A 22,073-nucleotide genomic window follows, 5' to 3' on the forward strand; every position below is an offset into this window, starting at 1 on the left:
GCGTCCTTTCTTGTCTGTGTGATCATCAGCAGCTGCAGATTGGCCTGCCTGCCTTCAGGGTCTTTTCCTGCCAGCCTTCTCTACCTTTTTGTAACCGCAATGCTCTTTCTAAGTCATGGATGAAGTCATCATTTTGTGTTCTCGAGTCCCCAGTGGCTTCCCATTGCTACCACGTGCTGGCCCGTCTCCTGGCAGGTGTCAGCTCTGCTCCCCCATTGTGTGTTACCGCTGCAGGCACACATCTCTTCACGTGCAGTGTCCTGTCCACCTCCCTCTGCCAGTGAGCATCCCTGCCCTCCTCCCCGCCTGCTAACTGCCAGCTCCTCCGCGATGGCTCTTCTCCTTCCCTGGACAGAATTCCCTCAGTTCAGTTCAGCTGAGTTGCTCAGTCATGTCTGACTCTTTGCCACCCCATAGACTGCAGCACGGCAGGCCTCTGTGTCTATTGCCAACTCCCGGAGTTTACTCAAACTCATGTGCATTGAGTGGGTGGTGCCATCCAACCATCTCATCCTCTCTCATCCCCTTCTCCTCCCACCTTCAATCTTTCCCAGCATCAGGGTCTTGTCAAAGGAGTCAGCTCTTTGCATCAGTGAATATTCAGGACTAATCTCCTTTAGGATGGACTGCTTGGATCTCCTTACAGTCCAAGGGACTCTCAAGAGTCTTCTCCAACACCATAGTTCAAAAACATCAATTCTTCGGTGCTTGGCTTTCTTTATAGTACAACTCTCAGATCCATACGTGATGACTGGAAAAGCCATAGCTTTGACTAGATGGACCTTTGTTGGCAAAGTGAATTCCCTCAGTGTTTCCTTAAAAGAAGCCTCACGGATGTGCATTCTCCTTCTCGAGCCCAAGTCCCTCTTGGGGGCGGGGGCCTGTGTCTTTTGAATCTGTCTTCCCAGCACCAGGCCCCTTGCAGAGTAGTGGCCCTGGATGTTTGCTCAGGGGACTCCAGTGGGTCAGCTGTGCAGACAACCTGAAGCCTGGCACAGATATCCCTCAGAAATGTGAGAGCATGGGGCAGGCAGGCAAGGCCCAGGGTGGAAATTGTCCAAAATAAAAGTCATTTTTTTTTTCCTTCTCAAGGAAAAAAAGTCATTTGTCTCTAGTAATATTATTAAATACCTACTCTTTTGGGCTTCCCTGGTGGCTCAGCTGGTAAAGAATCCACTTGCGATGTGGGAGACCTGGGTTCGATCCCAGGGTTGAGAAGATCCCCTGGAGAAGGGAAAGACTACCCACTCCAGTATTCTGGCCTAGAGAATCCCATGGACTGTATAGTCCATGGGCTCACAAAGAGTCAGACACGACTGAGTGACTTTCATTTCACTCTTTTTGATGTGGTGGGGAATATGAAAGATTTCACGTACCGTCTCTCTTCTCAAGAGTCTGGAGATTTGGTTTGTAAAACCTGCACATGAGTTAGAGCAAGAAACGTAAGGACGGTGTCACAGGTACCGTGGACTCGGAGAGGAGTGGCCCAGGGACGACTGAGACTAAGCCTTGCTGGGTGGCTGGGGTTTGGGGTGGGGGTAGCTGAGTGAGGCGTGGGAGTCCCATTCCGGTAGGGCAAAATGCCCTGAGCAGGGTATGAAGTCAGGCGTGCGGTGCGCACATGTTCATCCTGACTGGCTCTTGGCAAAATGTCAGTCGCTCAGTTGTGTCTGATTCTCTGTGACCCCATGGACAGTAGCCCACCAGGCTTCCCTATCCATGGGATTCTCCAGGCAAGGATACGGGAGTGGGCTGTCCTTCCCTAGGGGATCTTCCTGACCTAGGGGTGGAACCTGGGTCTCCTGCACTGCAGGCAGATCCTTTACCATCGGAGCCACCTCTGGAGCTGAATTAATTGCGTGTGTGTCTCGCTTGTGTCTCTGTCGCCCAGGCTCAGACCATGAACTACGTCGGGCAGCTGGCGGGCCAGGTGTTCGTCACTGTGAAGGAGCTCTACAAGGGGCTGAACCCCGCCACCCTGTCGGGATGCATCGACATCATTGTGGTCCGCCAGCCCAACGGGAGCCTGCAGTGTTCCCCCTTCCACGTGCGCTTCGGGAAGATGGGGGTCCTGCGCTCCCGGGAGAAGGTGGTGAGTGGCCTGAGGGCAGGGGCAGCGTTATGTATCCGGAGCTCCTCGAGGACCCTTGACAGTTAGCTCTCCTTCGGGAAGGCTGGTCCCTAAATTGGCAATTAACAACTGTTCTCGTTAACTGTGACTGTGTCAATTTCTCCAAGATTTATAGTGGCATAAAGCAACTATTTATTAAGCTCTAGCGGGGAGGCGTCTGGCATGCAGGAGGCTGGCTAGTTTCTGCTCTTTGCTGCCTGGGGCCTCAGCTGAAGACTCGGGGTTGGAGGCTGGACTCCTCCGTGGATGCTCTGGCTCACTGGGTGGGTGGTCCTCAGCTGGACTCTGAGCTGAGGCTGTCGTCCAGAATGCCTCTGTCCTCTCCACGTGGCCTGGGCTTCATTATACCGTGGTGGCTGGCTGCAAGGGTGAGCCGCTTGCAAGAGAGGGGGCCAGGCGAACTAGCTTCAGTAGTCACTGCTGTTGTGTTCAACTCACTGGTGCCACAAGCCTGCAGGGATCCAGGGGATGATGGAGGGGGGGAGTAGACTCTGTTTCTTTTTGGCTACGATGTGACGTATGGGATCTTAGTTTCCTGACCAGGGATCGAACCCATGGCCCCTGCACTGGAAGCGTGGAGTCTTAGCCACTGGAGCACCAGAGAGGTCCCCTAGACTCTGTTTCTTGATGGACCAGATTGACCTGTTGAAATTAGGGACTGTGAGATATTTGGGAATGTATGTAACTGAAGTGTGTAGAGACTTGCGCATTCCCTGTGACGTTTCCTGTCGTGGTGAAGTATGTTTTTCCTTCAGGTTGACATAGAAATCAACGGGGAATCTGTGGATTTGCACATGAAACTGGGAGATAATGGAGAAGCATTTTTTGTTCAAGAGACTGATAATGATCAGGTAAGGACAGCTGGGTGATGCTGGCATGTATGCTCATTCAGTCGTGTCTAACGCTTTGTGACCCCATGGACCCGCCAGGCTCCTCTGTCCGTGGGGTTTCTCCAGCAAGAAAACTAGAGTGGGTGGCCGTTTCCTCCTCCAGAGGATCTTCCAACCCAGGGATCAAACCCAAGTCTCCTGCCTTGGCAGGGGGATTCTTTACTGCTGAGCCACCTGGGAAGCTGGGTGGTGATGCTTACTTCCTAGTTTTGAGCTTTGTGGGACGCTTCTCTGGGAGATGCAGAAGTGCAGGTGCCTGCTGTGTGGGTGAGGGTGGAGGAGGAAAGTGGCTTTTCCCTGTACCAAGGGATCGAGCCGCAGGGTGGGCGTGTGGTGTGTCCACACAAGACACGTCGGTCCCCGCCTCCTCCATTTTCCAGGGAGACAGAGGAGCTGAAGGATGCTGGCCTGAAGCCATCATCCAAAGTGTACAAATTATACTTGTGTGTCAAGTCTAGAATGGCTGAGTGACCAGATCACATCAATTTTTTATTATTAAAAACTGTTTAACAGCTTTATTAAGATAGAATTTTTATACCGTGTGATTTATCCATCTCACGTGTGCAGTTGTATTTTCACAGATACCTGCACTGATCACACAGTTAATTTTAGAGCTTCTTCATCACCTCAGAGACAGGCTATCCCCTCCCCTCTCCCTAAACCCCAATCTCCCCACTACCCTGAGCCCTCAGCAACCACTAATCTACTTTCTGTCTCTATAGAGCTCCCTAATCTGAGCTTTCATCGGAATAGAATCTCATGGTTTGTGATCTTTTGCTCCTGGCTTCTTTCATGTACCGTAATAATTTCACGAGTCACCCATATTGTGTCTGTGTCCGTACTCCATTCCTTTATTTGGCTGAGTAATACTCCACTGTATCTATAGACCATGTTTAGTCTCTTTTCATGTGTTGGTGGACACTTGGGTTGGTTTCTACCTTTTGGCTGCTGTGAATAATGCTGTGTACAGGTTTTCATATAGGCATATGTTTTCACTTTGGGGAGTTTGTACCTGGGAGTGGAATTGCTGAGTCATTTATTTTTGTTGTGCAGTTGCCAAGTCGTGTGCAACTCTTTGTGACCCCATGGACTGCAGCACGCCAGGCTTCCCTGTCCCTCACCATCTCCTGGATTTTGCCCAAGTTCATATCGATTGAATCGATGATGCCATGCAACCATCTGGTCCTCTGTCGCCCTCTTCTCCTCCTGCCTTCAATCTCCCCCAGCGTCAGGGTCCTTTCCAATGAGTTAGCTCTTTGCATCAGGTGGCCAAAGTATTGGAGCTTCGGCTTCAGCATCAGCCCTTCCAAAGAGTATTTAGGGTTGATTTCCTTTAAAATTGACTGGTTTGATCTCTTTGCTATCCAGGGGACCCTCAAGAATCTTCTCCAGCAACACTGAGTTTCACACTGAGGAGCTGCCAAGCTGTTGTCCAAAGCCGCTTCGCCATTTTCTGTTCCCATCAGCAGTGCACGAGGGTTCCGATCTCTCTGTAGCCTCATTGTTACTTTCTCTCTGGCCTTGTGATTCTAGCCATCCCAGTGGGCGTGAAGTAGTATCTCATTGTGGTGTGGATTTGCATTTCTCTATTGCCATGATGTTAAGCACTTCTTCCCATGCTTATTGACCTTGTGTATGTATTCTTTGGAGAAGTGTCTGTTCAGATCCTTTGATGATTTTTTTTTATTGGGTTATTTGTCTTATCATTTGAGCTGTAACAGTTCAGTATATAGTTCAGAAATAAGTCCCTCTTATGACTTGTTAAGGGACTTATATGATTTATAAGAGAGATGATTTGTAAAGATTTTCTTCCGTGGTGTGAGCTGTCTTTTCACTTTCTTGATGTTGCCCTTTGAAACACAAAACTTTTCAGTTTTGATGAAGTCCGTTTTATCTGCGTTTTCCTTGTGGCTCATGATTTTGTCGTCATATCTAAGAATCCTTTGCCAAATTCCAAGTCATGAAGGTTTAGCGCATGTTTTCTTCTAAGATAAACCATTTCTTTTCACTCTTTCATTCACTGAGAAGGTCGCTTTGAAGGGATCTGATGCAGTGATTCCTCAATAAAATCCTCTTGAACTGGTTCCTTTATGGGAAGATAGCCTGGCTATCAAGGAATGGCTCTGAGTAGCTTCAGGCTTTAAAATGAATATCCACAGTTTCAATCTCAGGACAAAACCGTCCCAGGCTTTGCTTTCTTTCAGTCTCCCCGGAGATGTGACCTATTACCCACCCTTCCCAGCCTCAGCCTCACCTTCCAGGTGTGGATTTTATACATGTAGTACATGATTTGATGTTCTCTAAGCCTCTTAATTTTATTTGGTATTTGGCTACACCAGAAAAACTTTCTTTAAAAATTATTATCATCATCTTAATTCAGTGTGTATTAAAAATACACATACGCATTCTCTTTTACACACACACACTGGAGTACAAAATTAAATTCAGCTCCCAGGGTATTATAATAGCTCCAAGCCGATTTTTTCCTCTTTTCCCTGGAAATTTCAGACCATGTTGAATTTTGGTAGTCTGAAATGACTGAAAATTACTTCGCTTTCTTACAATCATGAAAACGCGGGATTCAGTACAAAATGGCATTTAGTGACAAGTTGACTTTATGGCCATCTATCAAATCCTGCATTTGGTTGCCCTGCGCTCCTCATTGCACCCCTCCATCTGTGCTTGGACCCCTGAATTTATGCTGGCGGGTTGTCAGCACCGTTCCAACCCTTAACCACCCGCCCCCAGCTAACCTGGTTCCTTCTTGGACATGTTTGCTGCCCTTCAGGAGGTGATCCCCATGCACCTGGCCACCTCCCCAATCCTGTCGGAAGGAGCCTCGAGGATGGAGTCCCAGCTGAAGAGGAACTCCGCAGATCGGATAAGAGGCCTGGACGCCAACACGTCAGCCCAGGTCTCCCCTCCCAGTGAGACCCCGTCGAGTGGCTCTTTAGTGAAGAAGCGCAGGAAGAGGAGGAGGAAGTCGCAGCTGGACAGCCTGAAAAGGGACGAGAACATGAACACGTCCGAGGATGAAGACATGTTCCCCATAGAGATGAGCTCGGACGAGGAGGCCGAGCCACTGGACAGCAGTAGGTAAGTGTCGGGGACAGAAGGGGCGCACTAGATGAATTCAGTGTTTCGGATGGTCCTGTTTTTTTAAATTGATGTATCCCTGATTCACGGTGTTATGTTAGTTTCAGATGTACAGCAAAATAATTCACTTAGATGTGTATATATTCCTTTTCAGATTCTTTTCCATTACAAGTTATGATAAAATACTGAGTAGAGTTCCCTGTGCCATGTAGTAGGTCCTTGTGAGCTACCTATGTTTCACATAGCGTGTAAATGTTAATTCCAAAGTCCTCTCCCCTGCTTTCCCCTTTGGTAACCATAAGTTTGTTTTCTATGTTTGTGCTTCTATTTCTGTTTTATAGATAAGTTCATTTGTATCTTTTTCTCTTCTAAAGATTCCACATGTTAAGTGATATCATATGGTACTTGTTTTTCTCAGTTTGGCTTAGTATGACAATCTCTAGGTCCATCTGTGTTGCTCCAAATGGCATTATTTTATTATCTTTTAAGTCTGAGTACTATCCCACTATATATAGGTTCCACATCTTCTTTATCCGTTCATCTGTCGATGGACCTTTAGATTGCTTCGGTGTTGTAGCTGTTGTAAATAGTGCTGCTGTGAACACTGGGGGGCAGGTATCATTTTGAATCATGGTTTTCTTCTCTTATATTTGCCCAAGAGTGGGTTTACAGTAGAAAGATTTTTATAAATGTTTCCCCCACTAACACACACACACAGAATTTCTTATTTTTCTGTTAATGCATTAAAGACTGAATTTTGGAATCCTGCAGGCCCGATTCTAGAGTCACATGAAGATGGGATGGACATTGTAACCGAGACAGGATTGATAATAGCCTTGGTGATAACTCCAGCCTTCCAGATCAGAACCAAGAAACGGGAGCTCAGGAAGTGAACACTTCATTCACATAACTGTTGTTTCAGAACCTCCTTATTCTCACTTGAGCACCAACTATGAGCCCGGCAGTTGGACCAATTGATAGCCGGGGGCTGACCTGTGATAGACTGAGGGCCATAAATGAATCTAGAACATGATCAGTTTATCCACAAGCAGACTTTTCCTTTTCAGTTTTCATGAGGCCCAAAGTTGAGTTGGACATGTGTTTTATTTTTCTTTGCTTTTAATAGTGTGGTGAAATTCTATTTCTATGAATTACTATTTTGGTGAACAGGGCCAGTTTTAAAAGCCAAACTCTTTCAGATTTTTATGCAATTCAATGTAATTTATGATGACTGTTTCTGTGTCTTGTTAACACAGAAGAAGGGTGAAGGATGGATAACCGAATCACTTTAGTGTACATGTGCCCCTGACCCAACATTGTAAATTAACTGTACTTCAGTTAAAAAACAAAAGGAGGAAGAAGAAACACAGAATTCACCTCCCGCTTTGTTGTTTAGAATTTTTGTTTTTCTAGCTAACATGTAAAGGCCTGTGGGCAATGTTGCTTTACCTGACTGTGGCCTCTGCTTTGCTGTGGGCTCAGAAGTGGATGGTGGTGGTTGTTGAGTAGCTCAGTTGTCTCCGACTCTTTGCAACCCTGTGGACTACAGTATGCCAGGCTTCCCAGTCCTTCAGTATCTCCCAGAGTTTGCTCAAACTCATGTCCGTTTAGTCAGTGATGCCATCCAACCATCTCATCCTCTGTTGTCCCCTTCTCCTCCCGCCTTCAGTCTTTCCCAGCATCAAGGTCTTTTCCAGTGAGTCAGCTCTTTGCATCAGGTGGCCAAAGTATTGGAGCTTCAGGTTCCACGTCAGTTCTTCCAATGAATATTCAGAACTGATTTCCCTTAGGATTGACTGGTTTGATCTCCTTGCTGTCCAAGGGCCTCTGAAGAGTCTTTTCCAGCACTGCAGTTCGAAAGCATCGCTTCTTTGGCATCAGTCTTCTTTATGGGAGGGTGGTCAGGCTTATTACAGTCACCTGCCCTGCATGGCTTTTAATTGCAGAGTTTAGTGTCAGATGTTTGAGGTCACATCAAAAACAGAGACAGGTGGCCTCTGCATGGGTAAAATAGTGAGTCGTATTTCTTATTAAAGCATGCTGTGCCTGAAAGGAGGTAGATTTGCAGCCATTTTGCAAGTATAAGACACGATTGGCTGTGTCATTTATTTATTGTGCTGGACGAAACATTGTGTCCGTTTGGCCATTCAGGGATTTGGTAGCTCAGTCATGGGTGGCAAGAGTTTTATAACCTCTGGGACCAGTTTCAGGTGCCATCCACCTCTCAGGCTTTTTCGAGATGAAGTGTGAAAGATAAATCTGTAGGACCTACGGTGTAACTGGGCTTCCCTGGTGGACAGTGGTAAAGAATCCTCCTGGCAACGCAGAAGATGCGAGTTTGATCCCTGGGTCGGGAAGATCCTCTGGAGGAGGAAATGGCAACCCACTCCAGTATTCTTGTCTGGAGAATCCTATGGATAGAAGAGCCTGGAGGGCTGCAGTCCATGGGGTCGCAAAGAGCTGGACATGACTGAATGACTGAGAAGTCATGCACACATAGTGTAAAAAATGATAACAAGCAGTGTGGTCATCAGGCCCCTGTCTAAGTCCAAGTTCTTAAACAATCGTTTTCCGGTTATAATTCAGCCGAAGCGTGAACACACGAAACGTTTCTCTGAGTAACTTTTTTCATTTCTACTGCCCAGAATATGCCTGGGGTTTTACCAGGAGATCATGTTGATCTACAAAGCATTAGAGATAAGGAGAAATGGAAATTTGCCTTTATTATGTATCTATCAGTAAAATCTCTTTGACTTTGATGTTTTTTGTTTTTTGTTTCTCTTTTTCCAGAACTCTTCCTGATGATATACCTCCATTCCAAGAAGATGTCCCTAAGGAGAGCCATTCCCCTGTCATGACTTACCCTCAGTCAGCCTCTTACCCTAATTCTGACAGAGAGTGGTCACCCAATGCCAGGTGAGTGTCTGGTGTGTGTCCATGTGTGTTTCCCTGTCCTGGTCCAGAGGATTCCGAGTCAGCCACAGGAGGCATGTTTCACAGTGAAATCTATGTAAGAACATGAATAGAATTAGAACTCCCCCAAATTCAGCTTATGCTAGAAGGTTTGGATCAGGATTAAACACGGAACATGGGCAAATCATAAACTTCTATCTAGTAGCAAAATCAAACTGCAGATATGAAAGGGAAACCACGTGTTAAGTTACATAAAGCTTATTGTCAGGGGGAGAAAACAGTGACAGCCTTTTTTTGGATACTGATCCCTAAAGTGAGATTTCAGGAGCAGGGCAGCTGCATCAGGGGCCCTGAGGTCATCTGGGGCTGTGAGAATGATGCTGTCTTCCCCTGCTGCCCTCAGTGATTTTGGTTTCCCCGAAATGGACTCTCAGGGGCCATAGACTTCCAGGATGAGGTTGAAGAACCACAGCTGCTCAGTGTGCAGAGAAGACTCTAAAACATTTCAGGCTGTGAAGCCTGTGAGGACATGTGAGCCCTTCTGAGCAGTTTCCAGAAGAACTGGGTAGGGGACAGATCTGAAGCATGTGGGGATGGTTATCACCCCCGTTGGGACAAAAATTCATTCTTGGGTGGCAAAAAAAATCTTAGATATTACAATAGCCATGTGACCTCCAAAGGGGCATAGTAACATAAGCAGACGTGGAGTATATTCAGGGCACTGCAGTTTCATGGTGGAGGGAGGGCTCTTAGGAAAGGAAAGGTCTCAGGGGTCTGGCGAGAATGCAGAAGAGATGGGCGGCACTGGTCTAGGTGACAGTGACCTGCTCGGGTTACACGTGCTCCTAACGTGTCAGGGTTGCTCCTGGTGTCAGAGCCCCCACGTCCTGGAACATGCTTCAGGGCTTCCCCCCTGAAGTATACACGTCTCCCAGTTCCAGTTTGACTGGAGTGATCTCATTAATGAGACTGCATGGTCATCGCTGTGTGTCGAAGTTGAGGTTGGAGAGAAACAGACGCATCACATGATCATGAGTGGACATCAGCCAGGGTGGGACTGGAGGCCTGTGGAGTCCTCTCCCAGGGGTCTGTCCGTCCTCAGGCCAGCCCTGTCCGGTAGAAACATAATGCTAGATACATATGTAATTTAAAATTTTCTAGTAACCACCCTTAAAAAGTGAAAAGAAACTGATAAAATGAATTTTGATGATTTATGATGTATTTATTAAAAATTATTTTCAAGTAATCAGATTTTTTTTTTCAAGTCATCGTTTTGTAAAACACTGTGGAACTGTTTCACATTCTCATTTTCACAAGCCTTTGAAGTTGTGTATCTCAACATGTACAGACCCTCTCAGTTTGAACCAGTCACACATCAAATGCTCATAGCCCCACGCAACCTGTGGCTGTCTTACTGGACTGTATAGGTATAGAACCTATACAGGTTCTAGAACCTCATACATTCTCTCCCACGGTCTGTGGAGTTATAATCCTAAGGAGGGAAGTACATAAGTACATAGTACTTTAGGAAGAAATTATGTGGAATATTTAGAAGTGACTAATAGGTAGAAAACTCTGTTCAAACATTCTACATTAATTTTAAGCATTTAAAGCAAATCCTTTAAACACAATCCTGAATACATTTCTCTGTCTCCTCTGTTTTGCTCTATGAGTCCAGAATAATAACCATGTCAGGTGAGGTGATCTGACCACGGTTAAATGAAATTACAAATTAGAATACATAGACACATATCTATACTTGGGTTTATGTATTTTCTTTTAAGAGACAATTGCCAGCCCAGATTACCCAACATTTTGGAGTATGTCATTTGATTAGGCACTGAACTCTGACCCAAGAAAAGCAATTCATTATGGGCCTGCGGATGAAACAAAGTGAAACGGGCGTCTTGGCGGTTTTCTGTTTTCATGGTTAAGAAGATTGTGTTGATTTCTCTGTGATTTCAACATGTGGTCCTCTGCCATTGTCAGCTGCCCAAGTACCTTCACCTTCTTACAGTTGTTACTGTGAGAGCAGTCAAATACCTGATAAGAAATTTTATTTCATTGAATTGACCTCTGATTTCTCTTTCTTTTAATGTGGATCACATGGTATGCTGTAGCCTGGTAGATTGCAGGAGGCCCCCCCCTCATCTGGCGGTTGCGGCCGAGGGCGGTCTTTCTAGCTCTTGCCCTCCACAGTCTTCCCACTTCCACGCTTCGGAAAGGTAGAGGGGTTATTTTCCCGCTGTGGATGTCTTTATAATAAAAACTTTAACTCTTATAAATAAGTAAGTTTTGCCATTAACCAAATTACTTATGTGGAGAATCTGTATAGATTCTTGGAAGTGAAAATTTTGATCTAATCCTTACCAATTTATTTATCCACTAACCAAATTACTTATGAAGCAAATACATATAGATTATTTCTTTTCCTTTCATTTTAAGCACTTGTAGATGGTTATATTTTTTAAAAGTACTAAGTTTGACTCTGGAAATTAGGGTTAAGCATAGAGTCCTTTCTAATTTTGTGATGTGCTTTGAAAAATAGAATAAGGAATTGAAAATTGCGAATATGATCTTTGTGTCTGGGGTTGTTCAACAGATAAGTTTACAAAACTTTTTTCAGATATCACTTAAGCATGTCTGCCTGCCCATTTAGTCACCCAGTCGTGTCCAACTGTGACCCCATGGACTGTAGCTCTCCAGGCAAGAATACTGCAGTGGGTTACCATCCCTTCTTGAGGGGATCTTCCCAATCCAGGGATTGAACCCAAGTCTCCTTCATGTCAGGCAGATTTTTTTTTTAACCATCTGAGCCACTAGGGAAGTCCCATCATTTAAGCATAAGGAGAGTTATTGCAACTCAGTAAAGAGCTTATAGACTTTCTGAGTAATATGATCAGATGTGTCCACAGTATTTGTAGAATAGAATTGTGGAGAGTAGCATAGGATGGACCAGAAGGTTCAGAATGCCTAGGTTAGCATAGGATGGACCAGAAGGTTCAGAATCCTAGGTTAGTGTAGGATGGACCAGAAGGTTCAGAATCCTAGACGAGTTTTCATTTGATGCAGAAGCCATAGGTTCCTGCCTCCATCCCTTGGAATTGCCCACACTTTGACCTGCCTCCTTTGTAAAAAACTTGAGCAGTGAAGCTGTGATTAACTTCTGCCTGGGAAACTGTTTTTCTTTTTGAAGAACCAAGTCTTGGGATATATTTAATACTTCCCTCCCAGGTTATGGGTGCAGAACAAAGGCCATTTTAAAATGAGGTCAGCTAAGTTGTGAGCAGTTATATAACTGATGTGCCTAAATGGGATTTCAGCAAAAAATGCCAATAGCAATTATGGCTAGTAAATGCATTATTGATACAGATTGGTCAGTGTGACCTTGAAGCTTACTTTTTTGAACAACCTTTGATCTTGAAAGTCTCATATTTGATAATGGGCAATTTTGGAATCCTCTTTCTCATCAGTCACACTCAAGTGTCAGGAGTCTTTTCCCTCGTTTATGTCCCATCTGTCTGAATTCCCTCAACACTCAGCACAGATGGTGCGTGTGTATTTGGGTGCAGCATCCTTCTGTGGGGCTGGTGTGGCTGAGGGCACGTGACTGAGGGGTTGTGCGCCCGGCGTATGGATCACACAGGGCTCGGTCCTTTGTGAATCTGAATTTGCCCACCTCAGCATCTCGATGGCTTGTAGCTTTCATCACAGGATCAGATGTTAAGGATTCTGGATTTGGGCAGGGTGATGGAGACCTGTGTTCAGTGTTTACATTCTCCTAGAGCAGGGATCCATAAACTATAGCCTGTGGCCCCAGTCTGGCCCACCCTCTGTTTCTGTAAAGTTTTATGGGGCACAGCCAATTTGTCCACATACTGTTTGTGGCTGCATTTCCACCACAAGGGCAGGCTCAAGTTGTTGCCACAAAGACCACAACACTCCCAGAGCCTGGAGTACTTGCTGTCTGGCCTCTTGTAGAGGAAGTTTGCTGACACTTGGCTCCAGAGCAGGCTCAGTCTAGAGGGCTTTCCTTTAGTGCAGTGGATACTGTTCCAGAGAATTGTTATAGCAAAATAAAAAAATATGTTCCCTTTAAGCAAACAGTTTGAGGTTTGGGTGCTGCGCTGATGAGGGCAGGAAGCCAGTTATGATGGGTTTCCCCCTTGATGCCTCTGGAGAATCATCCAGGTCAGAACTGTCGGCACAAGGGCCCCTTGCTGGAGGCCGCAATGCTCTCTTTGCACATTTCATGGTCCTAAACATGTAATTCTGGACACCTCGGTGCCAGAAGAGCCTTGCCCTTCAGGGAAAAGCAGAATTAGGAAACTGGAGGAAGCAAGAGCAAGGAGGTGATACACACTTTCTCTCTCAGATGTCTGGAGGGCCCAGAGTTCCTTCTCAGGGGTCAGCTTTCTGAAGGGCATACTGTGTGTGTGTGTGTGTGTGTGTAGAGGTGTCCCCTTGGTTACACACCACAGTATGCGATCTCAGGCTCCTCCTGCCTCAATGTGGCAGACTGGCCGCATCAAGCCTGAAGGCTGCCACATGCCTTTCCATGGATGGAGGGTGCGGATGCCAAGGGAGGAGGGACCAGCCTGTGTCTACTTCAGTGTGAAATGATGCAGAGGAGCATTGAATCTATTTGTCTGAAAGGCTGGACTAAAGACAGCCAGCGTCAGTTTAGCCATTAAGGGTCCTCATCTGTCTGAGACAAGCTGTGGTTCATCTACGAGCTCACCTTGTTCCGACAGGCAAGTTCTGTCCCCTCGGAGCCGATGTCTGACTCAGGCAGATACGTGAGACCAAGCACATGATGTGAGGGGCTTGAGAGAGCCCATGTGAGGTGTGAGAGAAAGTGGAAAAGGAGAATTGCAGGGCTTGGTTTCTCACGTCATTAAAACTGTTGTCTGAAAGGAAAGGGTATAGGAGATCAAAGACTCAAATATTCAAGTGGGTCTTTTTTTCTCATCCGTATGTTGTTTAGAAGGCTCCAAGAATTTTGTACCTAAATCGATGGTTTCTGTAGTTGGAGAGAAGTAAGACAGCTCGGGTCTCAGGAGAGAAAAATATAGAAAAAGTGGAGACCCGAATGCAAGTCACAACCACTTAAAAGCTCGTTTGAGAATTAAGCTTCGTGCTGTGTTGTTGTAGGAAGAGTTTTAGCAAATAGGAATCTGGGAAGTATTTCTTGAAGATAAGATATTTTGCAGAATCTCAGCTCAGAGAGCCCTGCACGTTAGTGAGTTACTGGTGGCATCCAGCATTTGTGGTAAAGTTGACACATGATCCACTTCTTTGTTTTCAAAGCCGGTGCAGATGTATAAATATCTTCAATATAGGATGTGATGGGTGCATGTCCAAGATGGCCCGGACCTATTTGCAGCTGCGTGAGAGTTGAGGAGTTTGGTTTGAAAATTGGGCTTGCCAGGAGCCTTGAGGTCAGAGAGAGGCCTGCAAAGATGGCAGCAAATGTTTTTCTTCCCTTTTCCATTTCATCTCTTTTTCTCCATTCCCCCCTTTTAAATGCTACTTCTCATCTTTACTTGGAATTTGGCAGCAGGCTGGGACAAGGTTACTCAAATGGGGAATGCCTTCTCCCGGGTGCGTGTTCTGTCCACTCCTGGTGGCCACAGAGGGGATAGTCACAAAGCTGTGGTCACAAGGCCGTGGTGCGTTGGGGCCATTTTCTAGGTTCTCTGAACCATAGAATGCTGGGCACAAAAACATTTCCAAAGTTTCTCTTCCCACTTTAATCTTCCATTTGTGTTTCCTTAAGTCCTTCAGTTTCCCGACCCTCAACACCTAAAAGTGATTCAGAACTGGTCAGCAAATCTGCGGATAGGACAATTCAGAAGAATAATCTAGAAATGCTCTGGCTCTGGGGAGAACTGCCCCAAGCCACAAAGGTAGGTTTTTTTTTTTTTTCCTTCCTCATTTCTGCCATCCATCAAAGGTAGTTTCTGAAGACATGAAATGGTCACAATCTTTTCTTTCAAGAAATTTTATTTCATATTCCAATTTGTTATAAGAATCTCAAACTATATTCTGGTATTTCAAGCTGGGTATCTGTAAATACTGTAACACCCTTAGAAGATGATACCACCTCTTATATCCCCAGTAAATCTTTGTGATGTGAATAAATAAATGAGTGAGTAAGTGAAGACTGAAAGCATTTGTGTGATAAAGAGACAGCTCTTTGGAGAGTAGGTCTGCTGAGGCTGAAGCTGTGGGTTCATTGCCTTTCTAGGTTATATTTAGCTTTCATGGAAAATGCTGATTTCCCTGCCTATAAGCGGTCGTGCTGACCCAGCCAGCCATCTTTACAAATGCATGTCATCTGTTGCTGGAGAAATGGCACAAATGTGCAAACCCATCACTTTGGCAAAACAGTTCCGGCCACAGATCCACTACTGCATCGTTTTCTTCTGTGCTCGAAGCTGTAGGATCAGATGCAGAAATGCATACTCGCTCCCCGCTTTCCAGCCCACAAGCTGCGTTTTGATTTCTGTTTGGATAAATCTTTTCCATAACTGGAAATTCCTTGGAGAGTTAACGTCAGAAATGCCCTTTTCCCACTCATGGGAACCAGCCACCAAATCTGCCCTTGTTCACTCACGTTTTGGGGGTGGACTTCATTGAACTGTAACACACATGCAGAGAAACACCCAGATCCTGAGTGCCAAGACTGAAACATCTTCACTTCACACACTTCACACAGGTGAATGTGTCCACGTGACCTGCATCCAGACCAGGACTAAATCAGAACTTGGAAGCCCCCCCGACCCTTTGCAATTACTGTTCTGACGCCTCCCCCCCCCAATAATGATAAACCCAGTCTTGGCTTTAATAGCAGAGTTTAGTTTTGCAAGGCTCGTCCTGTTACCATGTGTCATAATTCACTTTCAGCACCTTGATCGCCCTGTGGTGTGAATACATTCCCCTTTCTCCTGCTGAACATTTGTGTTAGATTGGTGGTCTCATTCACTCACTCACTCACTCACTCCCATTTGGCAGTTAATGTTTTATATGAAAGTTCATTTGCTTTGGAAATACTAGCGTTGGTTTCCAGACCTTGTGGCAAGTATGGGAGTCACCAGGTGCGCCACCCCCTCCCACCCGCCAAGGCTTCACTGTGTCCTTTACAGTTGTGCCTGCCCAGGGCCCTTTGGTTGACTCGACTCTTCGCTGACCTCTCTCTCTCTCTCCCTCCCTGCCCCTTTGATCCAGTCCTCGCCACACAAGATGAAAGAGTCCAGCCCGTTGAACAGCAGGAAAATCTGTGATAAAATGCACTTCCAAGCCATCCACAGTGAATCTTCAGATGCGTTTAGTGACCAGTCACCAACACTGGTCAGGGCGTCTCCGGTGCAGCCACTGCTGGAGCAGAACAAGCCGCAGACAGAGATACAGTTTGTGAACGAAGACGACATTGAGGCTTTGGGAGCAGCAGCCCCCCCTTTACCCACGATCGAGGAGCCCAAAGCCCCTTCTGCCCACACTGCCCCAGTAGCTGCGAGCAAGACGGATTCGCCTTCCAGGAAAAAGGGTGAGAAAGCCGACGCTTCCCAGTGCCTTCCTGTGCACTGGGGGGCTCTGCCCTCCACAGCCTCTTCCCCCGGCCAAAGTTCAAGATTCTTCAGAGGGGAGACAGGACATCTCTCTTGTTCAGTCCCTTGCCCTTTTGCTGGATATGTGTTTTCTCAGAATTGAGTTGTAGAAAATCTGACCTGAAGGAGGCCTCAGGGATTGTGCAGTGATCCACCCCCACAGCCCTCCACTGGACAGGTCAGGGATGCTGGGGTCCCCCATGCTGGGACTGCACCAGACACTGATGATGAAGCTAGTCTGCACCCCGCTTTCCTTGCCCCTGGTTTCCCTCTAGTGCATTGCCCTGTGTTAATTTCTGCATACCATGTATCACTGTTTCAAGTGATTACTTGTTTGTTTTTTTGCCGGACTTCCGTACTAGAACATAACGTGCTCTGTGAGGTCAAGAATATTTCTGTCTTTTTACCTGTTTCCCTGGTGTTTCGTATACTGGTTGGCGCATGGTGGGGGCTCCATACATGTAGTCAAATGCCCACCTGGCTGCCTGTCCAGACCAATGACATGAAGCCTCATCTGTTAGCCGCGTGGCTTTGTGCGCGGTGGTTCTAGTCTGTATGAACCAATGATGTAATTCTTTGGCCACAGTAAACTGGAAGGCTGCAGTCTTGGTGCCAGGGGCCAACGATGTACCATTCAGGAGGCTTCAGAGTACTGATGGGGAAGTGCTCAGTGAAAGCTTTGCTGTTTAGTGATAATAATAACAAAACCAATACTGATAATAATAAAAATACCCATCACTGTGTCAGTGTGCTGAGTGCTTAGTACCTCTCAGGCCCCTCCCAGCTGGGGAGCTGAGGCTCACTGAAGCTCCCCGACTCACTCAGTGGACCCTTCTGAGCAGATCTGCACATGGTGCTCAAGTACTCTTTCTAGAGAGGCTCGGAAGTCTGTGAGGTTGCATCTGAAGAACGGTGCTCTGACCTGACCCGTGTGCCTTTTCAGACAAACGAAGCCGACACCTGGGGGCTGACGGCGTCTACTTAGATGACCTCACAGACATGGATCCCGAAGTCGCCGCCCTGTATTTCCCCAAAAAGTAAGAGCCCTTTTTATGCTTCCTGTTTTGTATATGTTAACCGGGGAGCCGCTTTTTCCTTATATTTGATTAGAAAGTGAGTGAGAAAAAGCTGCAGGAGTTCCATGTTTTACCGTGGGGAGCAACCTGTCAAAGCATGGACCCTGTGTAGACGTGAGGGCATGGCTGTCCCCCCCTCCTGGGATGGCTTTTGAGCTGGGGACACAGGCTCAAGGCCATCTCCCCAGGTACACCAAGGTGATGTTGCAGCGGTCAGTGATCCTCATCCCAGATCAGCTATGCACAGCCCTGCCCCTCCCCAGGGCAAGTCCCCTGGGGCCTTGGGGGCCCTGTGGTCTGGGATTCCCATCATTTGTGGGGAGTCCTGGCTCCGCAGAGGGCGTGACAGGATGGTGGCCTCTTGGGAGGGCATGCTCTCTATTCCGTCAATTCCAGTGCATTTGGGAGAAAAACGCAGGGAGGGGTAGGGGTTTAAAAATGGTTATTTCTCCTCCGAAGGTCATTCATGTAGCTCGTGTGCCTGCCATGGCGCCTTAGTGAGGGTCTGCTGGGATGACATCGTTTGTCCCTCTCACTGCCGGGGTCACCGGACATCTGAGTGAGACATCTCCCACCCGCCAGGCTCGGGAAGTCCTCCTCACAGCCCCTCCCTCTCCTCTCCTTCCAGCGGAGACCCTTCTGGGCTCACGAAACCCGCCAGCGACAACGGAGCCCGCTCCGCCAGCCAGTCCCCTCAGTCCGTGGGCAGCTCTGGCGTCGACAGCGGCGTGGAGAGCACGTCGGACGGCCTGAGGGACCTGCCGTCCATCGCCATCTCCCTGTGCGGGGGCCTCAGCGACAACCGGGAGATCACCAAAGGTACCGCGCGGCCGCCGCCATCTTTGAGCCGGCAGCGCCCCCTGGTGGCCGCCGGCTGGACCGGCCCGAAGCCCCGGGCTCATGAAGGAGCGCACGTGACTCACTGTGGCTCAGGACCCAAATGTTGCTGCTCGGCGGCGGCTGGCTGGCTGACCGCAGTGTTCGGCAGGGCACACACACAGGCGCCCCAGGCGACAACAAGGCCACTGGGTCACTGGTCGTCAGGCGTGTTTGAGCACAGCTTGTGCCTGTCCTGCAGTGGGGTGGGGCCCCAGGATAGTGGGAACGTCAACAGTGGGAAAAGAGTGCTAGCAAGTGTCCAGAAATGCTGGAGGAGGGAGGGGTGTCTGAGCGAGCCCTGGACCCTTCTTGGCTGTGTCAGAAGGGTGTCTCAGGGTTGGCTTAGGTGATCTGAGTTAAATCATAGCCCCCACCCTATTTTTATCCCTAGTTTCCCAGGATCTCATGCTATTTACATGGTGAGGTGGCCCTGAGACCTCCAGAGAGTGCAGTCAGCCACTGCAGCTGATGACCCCTGGACCAGGTGGCTCTAGGTGTCCCCACCTGCTCTAGGCAGGTCACCGAGCTTTCATTCATGACTTTGTCCATCCTCATGACCACTGGCGAGGAGGTGGGTGTGGAAGGTCACACCAATGACTGTGACTCACACCCGGGTGACCATACCTTGAGCTCCAGTGGTCTGCTTCTGCAGGGGCCTGTGTTTATGGTGTTTCCTACACGTCTGCTCCCATGTAAACACATGTGCCCTGATTAAGGATGCACTTGTCCCCCATCCTCTGGCTGCCCCCATCTCTCTTCATTTATGCACAGACACAACCCCCAAAACTAACTGAAGGCCCCTTGGCAAATAGGTTTGATAGGATTGTCTGCATAGCTGGATGGCATAAACTCTCAGAAGATACTTGTGAGGGAGTGAAAACAGGCATGGTGTTTGTACTAAATCTTCTTTGTATTTCCACCCCCCCCCTTGCCTTCACAGATGCATTTTTGGAACAGGCCGTGTCATATCAGCAGTTTGCGGACAACCCTGCCCTCATTGATGACCCCAATCTCGTGGTGAAGATCGGAAATAAGTAAGTTCCTCCCGAAAGTCATTTCAGTCGTTGTGTGATACCTGTTCAGCTTCAGCTTCTCAGTAACCCTTAGAAATGTATAAACTTAAGTCTTTGTTAAAATCTATTATTGTCTCTTCACTGTTGGCAAAATGCTGCATCGCTTATATGGTTAGAACGTTGATGTAACTGGATCCTGTGGGGCTTGCATTCAGCTGCACCAGATTTTACAGTGGGACGTGTGACGTCACAGCCCTGGCCTCTATCACAAGATAGACCGGGCACCCACTCCTTGAAAGCTTTGTTGTCTGGGGTCAGGGAATGTGCATGTATTTTTACAGGCTGCTGGCAAACTTTTCCCCATTAGAGGAAGCCACAGATGTTTACGTGTTAACTGAGGGTCTTCGTTTCCTTTTCCCTGAAGTGTAGGCCAGAAATGTTCCAGCGCATCAGTGGCTTGACTCCCAGCGGGGCATGGGCTGCTCTCAGCTGGCCGCTGGCTCACCTGCCATGTCGTTTGTCTTGCTGCCACAGTGGCCGCTGGGGGTTTGGCTGGAGGAAGGTCTTCTGCAAGGTTGGGGCATGTGGCAGCTGACCTGGGGTGTTTGCCACAGTACTGGGCTCTTTAAGGACCCTCTGAATGTCCAGAGCCTCACATGACCGTTTCTCGGGACATTAGAGGTCTGAGCCTTGGTCTTCTGACCGCTTTTCCTTGTTTTGTGTCAGATACTATAACTGGACGACAGCGGCGCCTCTGCTCCTGGCCATGCAGGCCTTCCAGAAACCATTGCCAAAGGTGAGCTTTACCATGAGAAAGAAAAGGGACATGAAAATGATGGCTCGCTGAATCTGGGGGGTTGGAATTTAGCTTTTATTTTAGACTTCCCTGGTGGCTCAGACGGTAAAGCGTCTGTCTACAGTGTGGGAGACTGGGTTCTATCCCTGGGTTGGGAAGATCGCCTGGAGAAGGAAATGGCAACCCACTCCAGTACTCTTGCCTGGTAAATCTCGTGAATGGAGGAGCCTGGTAGGCCACAGTCCATGGGGTAACAAAGAGTTGGACACAACTGAGCAACTTCACTTTCTTTCATTTTCTTTAGAAACCATGAGGTTAATTACAATGTGCTGGTTGGAAATTCACGGGTATAAACTGCAGGTGTCTCCCTTGCACTTTGAATGTCCTTCTCCCTTCTCTTGTCAAAGCAAAAGCTCCCAGTGGAGGCAGCGCCAGACCGAGTCCTGCCTCTCTAGGATTCCTGTCCCCGCACCTGCTGTGCCAGGGACACAGATGGGGGCAAAGCAGGTGGATGCTGAGCCCAAGGGTGATGAGGGGAGACAGGGTAGTACTATACCAGACACCAGGTGCCCACACTCACATCAGGCCTAGCTCAGCCAGGAAGCAGGCTAGGGCCCGATTGGCCAAGGAGGAGCAAGTGGGCAGCTCCTGGCTGCACCTGAGAGCAGGTGAGCAGCTACAGAAAAGAGCCAGGGTGGCAGTCAGATGCACTGCAGCAGCCCACCATGCCCGTGTCCTCCCCCTGCCGGTTCCCCAGGCCCCTCCTGGAATTGATCGCTTTCCGGCATTGGGTCTTTGTTCCAAATGCTCCGTTCTTTCGGCTGCAGAGCCCACATCTCACACTTGGATCCTTCACATGCTTAGCAAAGGCTTTGTGCTGCTGTGGCCGTTGTGGTCCGTCAGGCAGTTCTCATACCTGAGGGTCGTGCAGGCCTATTTTGACTTTGTTTAGCTTACGTCCTCTCCTTTGTGGCTATGTGTGTGCGCGCGTGCACACATGCTTTGGGATTGTGACTGCATCTTTCGTGGAGCTTTATCTGTGAGTATTCTTTGTGGACTGGGCTGAGGGCCTATGCTCCAGAGTGGCTTCTGTTTTGTCCTTGGCAGGTTCTGTACAGTGTTTGTGGCCCAGGACAAGTTTTTGTCTTACGTGTCTCAGTTCTTACAAATCAGTGAGAAGAAAGACCAGTGCAATAGAAATTTACTGATAAAGGCTATATAGTTCACAGAAAAACAAATACACATGGCTCCTGAACTTAAAGAAATTAGTCTTTGTGGTAGGCAGCCTAAATATTGTACAGGTTGTCAGTAATTTTTTGGACTCTTTTTTTTTGTGTGTTTATTTAATAATAGAAATTATTTTTATGCAGAGACTTCATCAGTCTTATCTTTTGAGGTTGCTAGGTTTTGTATCACACTTGGAATGGCCCTGCTTCCCATTTCAAAACTTATGAAAATATGCCCTGTCTTTTCTTCCAGCATTTTCTTAAATCTTTGATCCATCTTGATTTTATTTTGAAAGTCATGAGTTGAAGTATCAGAAATGAAATCAGTGGTGTTTTTTTTTTTTTTTCCAGCTGGTTATTGAATCAGGATGCTTTGGTTGCAGGAAACAGAATGACCACAAGTGACAGGATTAACAGGGGTTTATTATTTGACATAAGAAACT

General features: G+C 47.4%; 1 protein-coding gene across 3 annotated transcripts in view; it reads left to right on the forward strand.

Annotated features, from left to right (window-relative positions):
* The first annotated feature begins 1,888 nt into the window (after positions 1-1,888).
* The window catches only part of LPIN1 (lipin 1), a 49,446-nt gene continuing 29,261 nt past the window's right edge, over positions 1,889-22,073 (forward strand). Inside the window, exons 1-11 of one of the 3 annotated variants that reach the window (XM_068984650.1) lie at positions 1,892-2,092; positions 2,887-2,982; positions 5,810-6,117; positions 8,908-9,033; positions 11,151-11,255; positions 14,810-14,939; positions 16,261-16,579; positions 17,584-17,677; positions 18,345-18,535; positions 19,536-19,629; positions 20,335-20,404. In XM_068984650.1, the coding sequence (XP_068840751.1) occupies positions 1,901-2,092; positions 2,887-2,982; positions 5,810-6,117; positions 8,908-9,033; positions 11,151-11,255; positions 14,810-14,939; positions 16,261-16,579; positions 17,584-17,677; positions 18,345-18,535; positions 19,536-19,629; positions 20,335-20,404 (1,725 nt within the window). In that variant the 5' untranslated portion in view covers positions 1,892-1,900. Of the gene's footprint in view, positions 2,093-2,886; positions 2,983-5,809; positions 6,118-8,907; positions 9,034-11,150; positions 11,256-14,809; positions 14,940-16,260; positions 16,580-17,583; positions 17,678-18,344; positions 18,536-19,535; positions 19,630-20,334; positions 20,405-22,073 lie in introns of all 3 variants that reach the window. The other 2 variants (XM_068984724.1, XM_068984583.1) reach the window with 2 other exon arrangements.

This window comes from Capricornis sumatraensis, chromosome 1, assembly GCF_032405125.1.
Source record: "Capricornis sumatraensis isolate serow.1 chromosome 1, serow.2, whole genome shotgun sequence".
NCBI classification, from domain to species: Eukaryota; Metazoa; Chordata; class Mammalia; order Artiodactyla; family Bovidae; genus Capricornis; species Capricornis sumatraensis.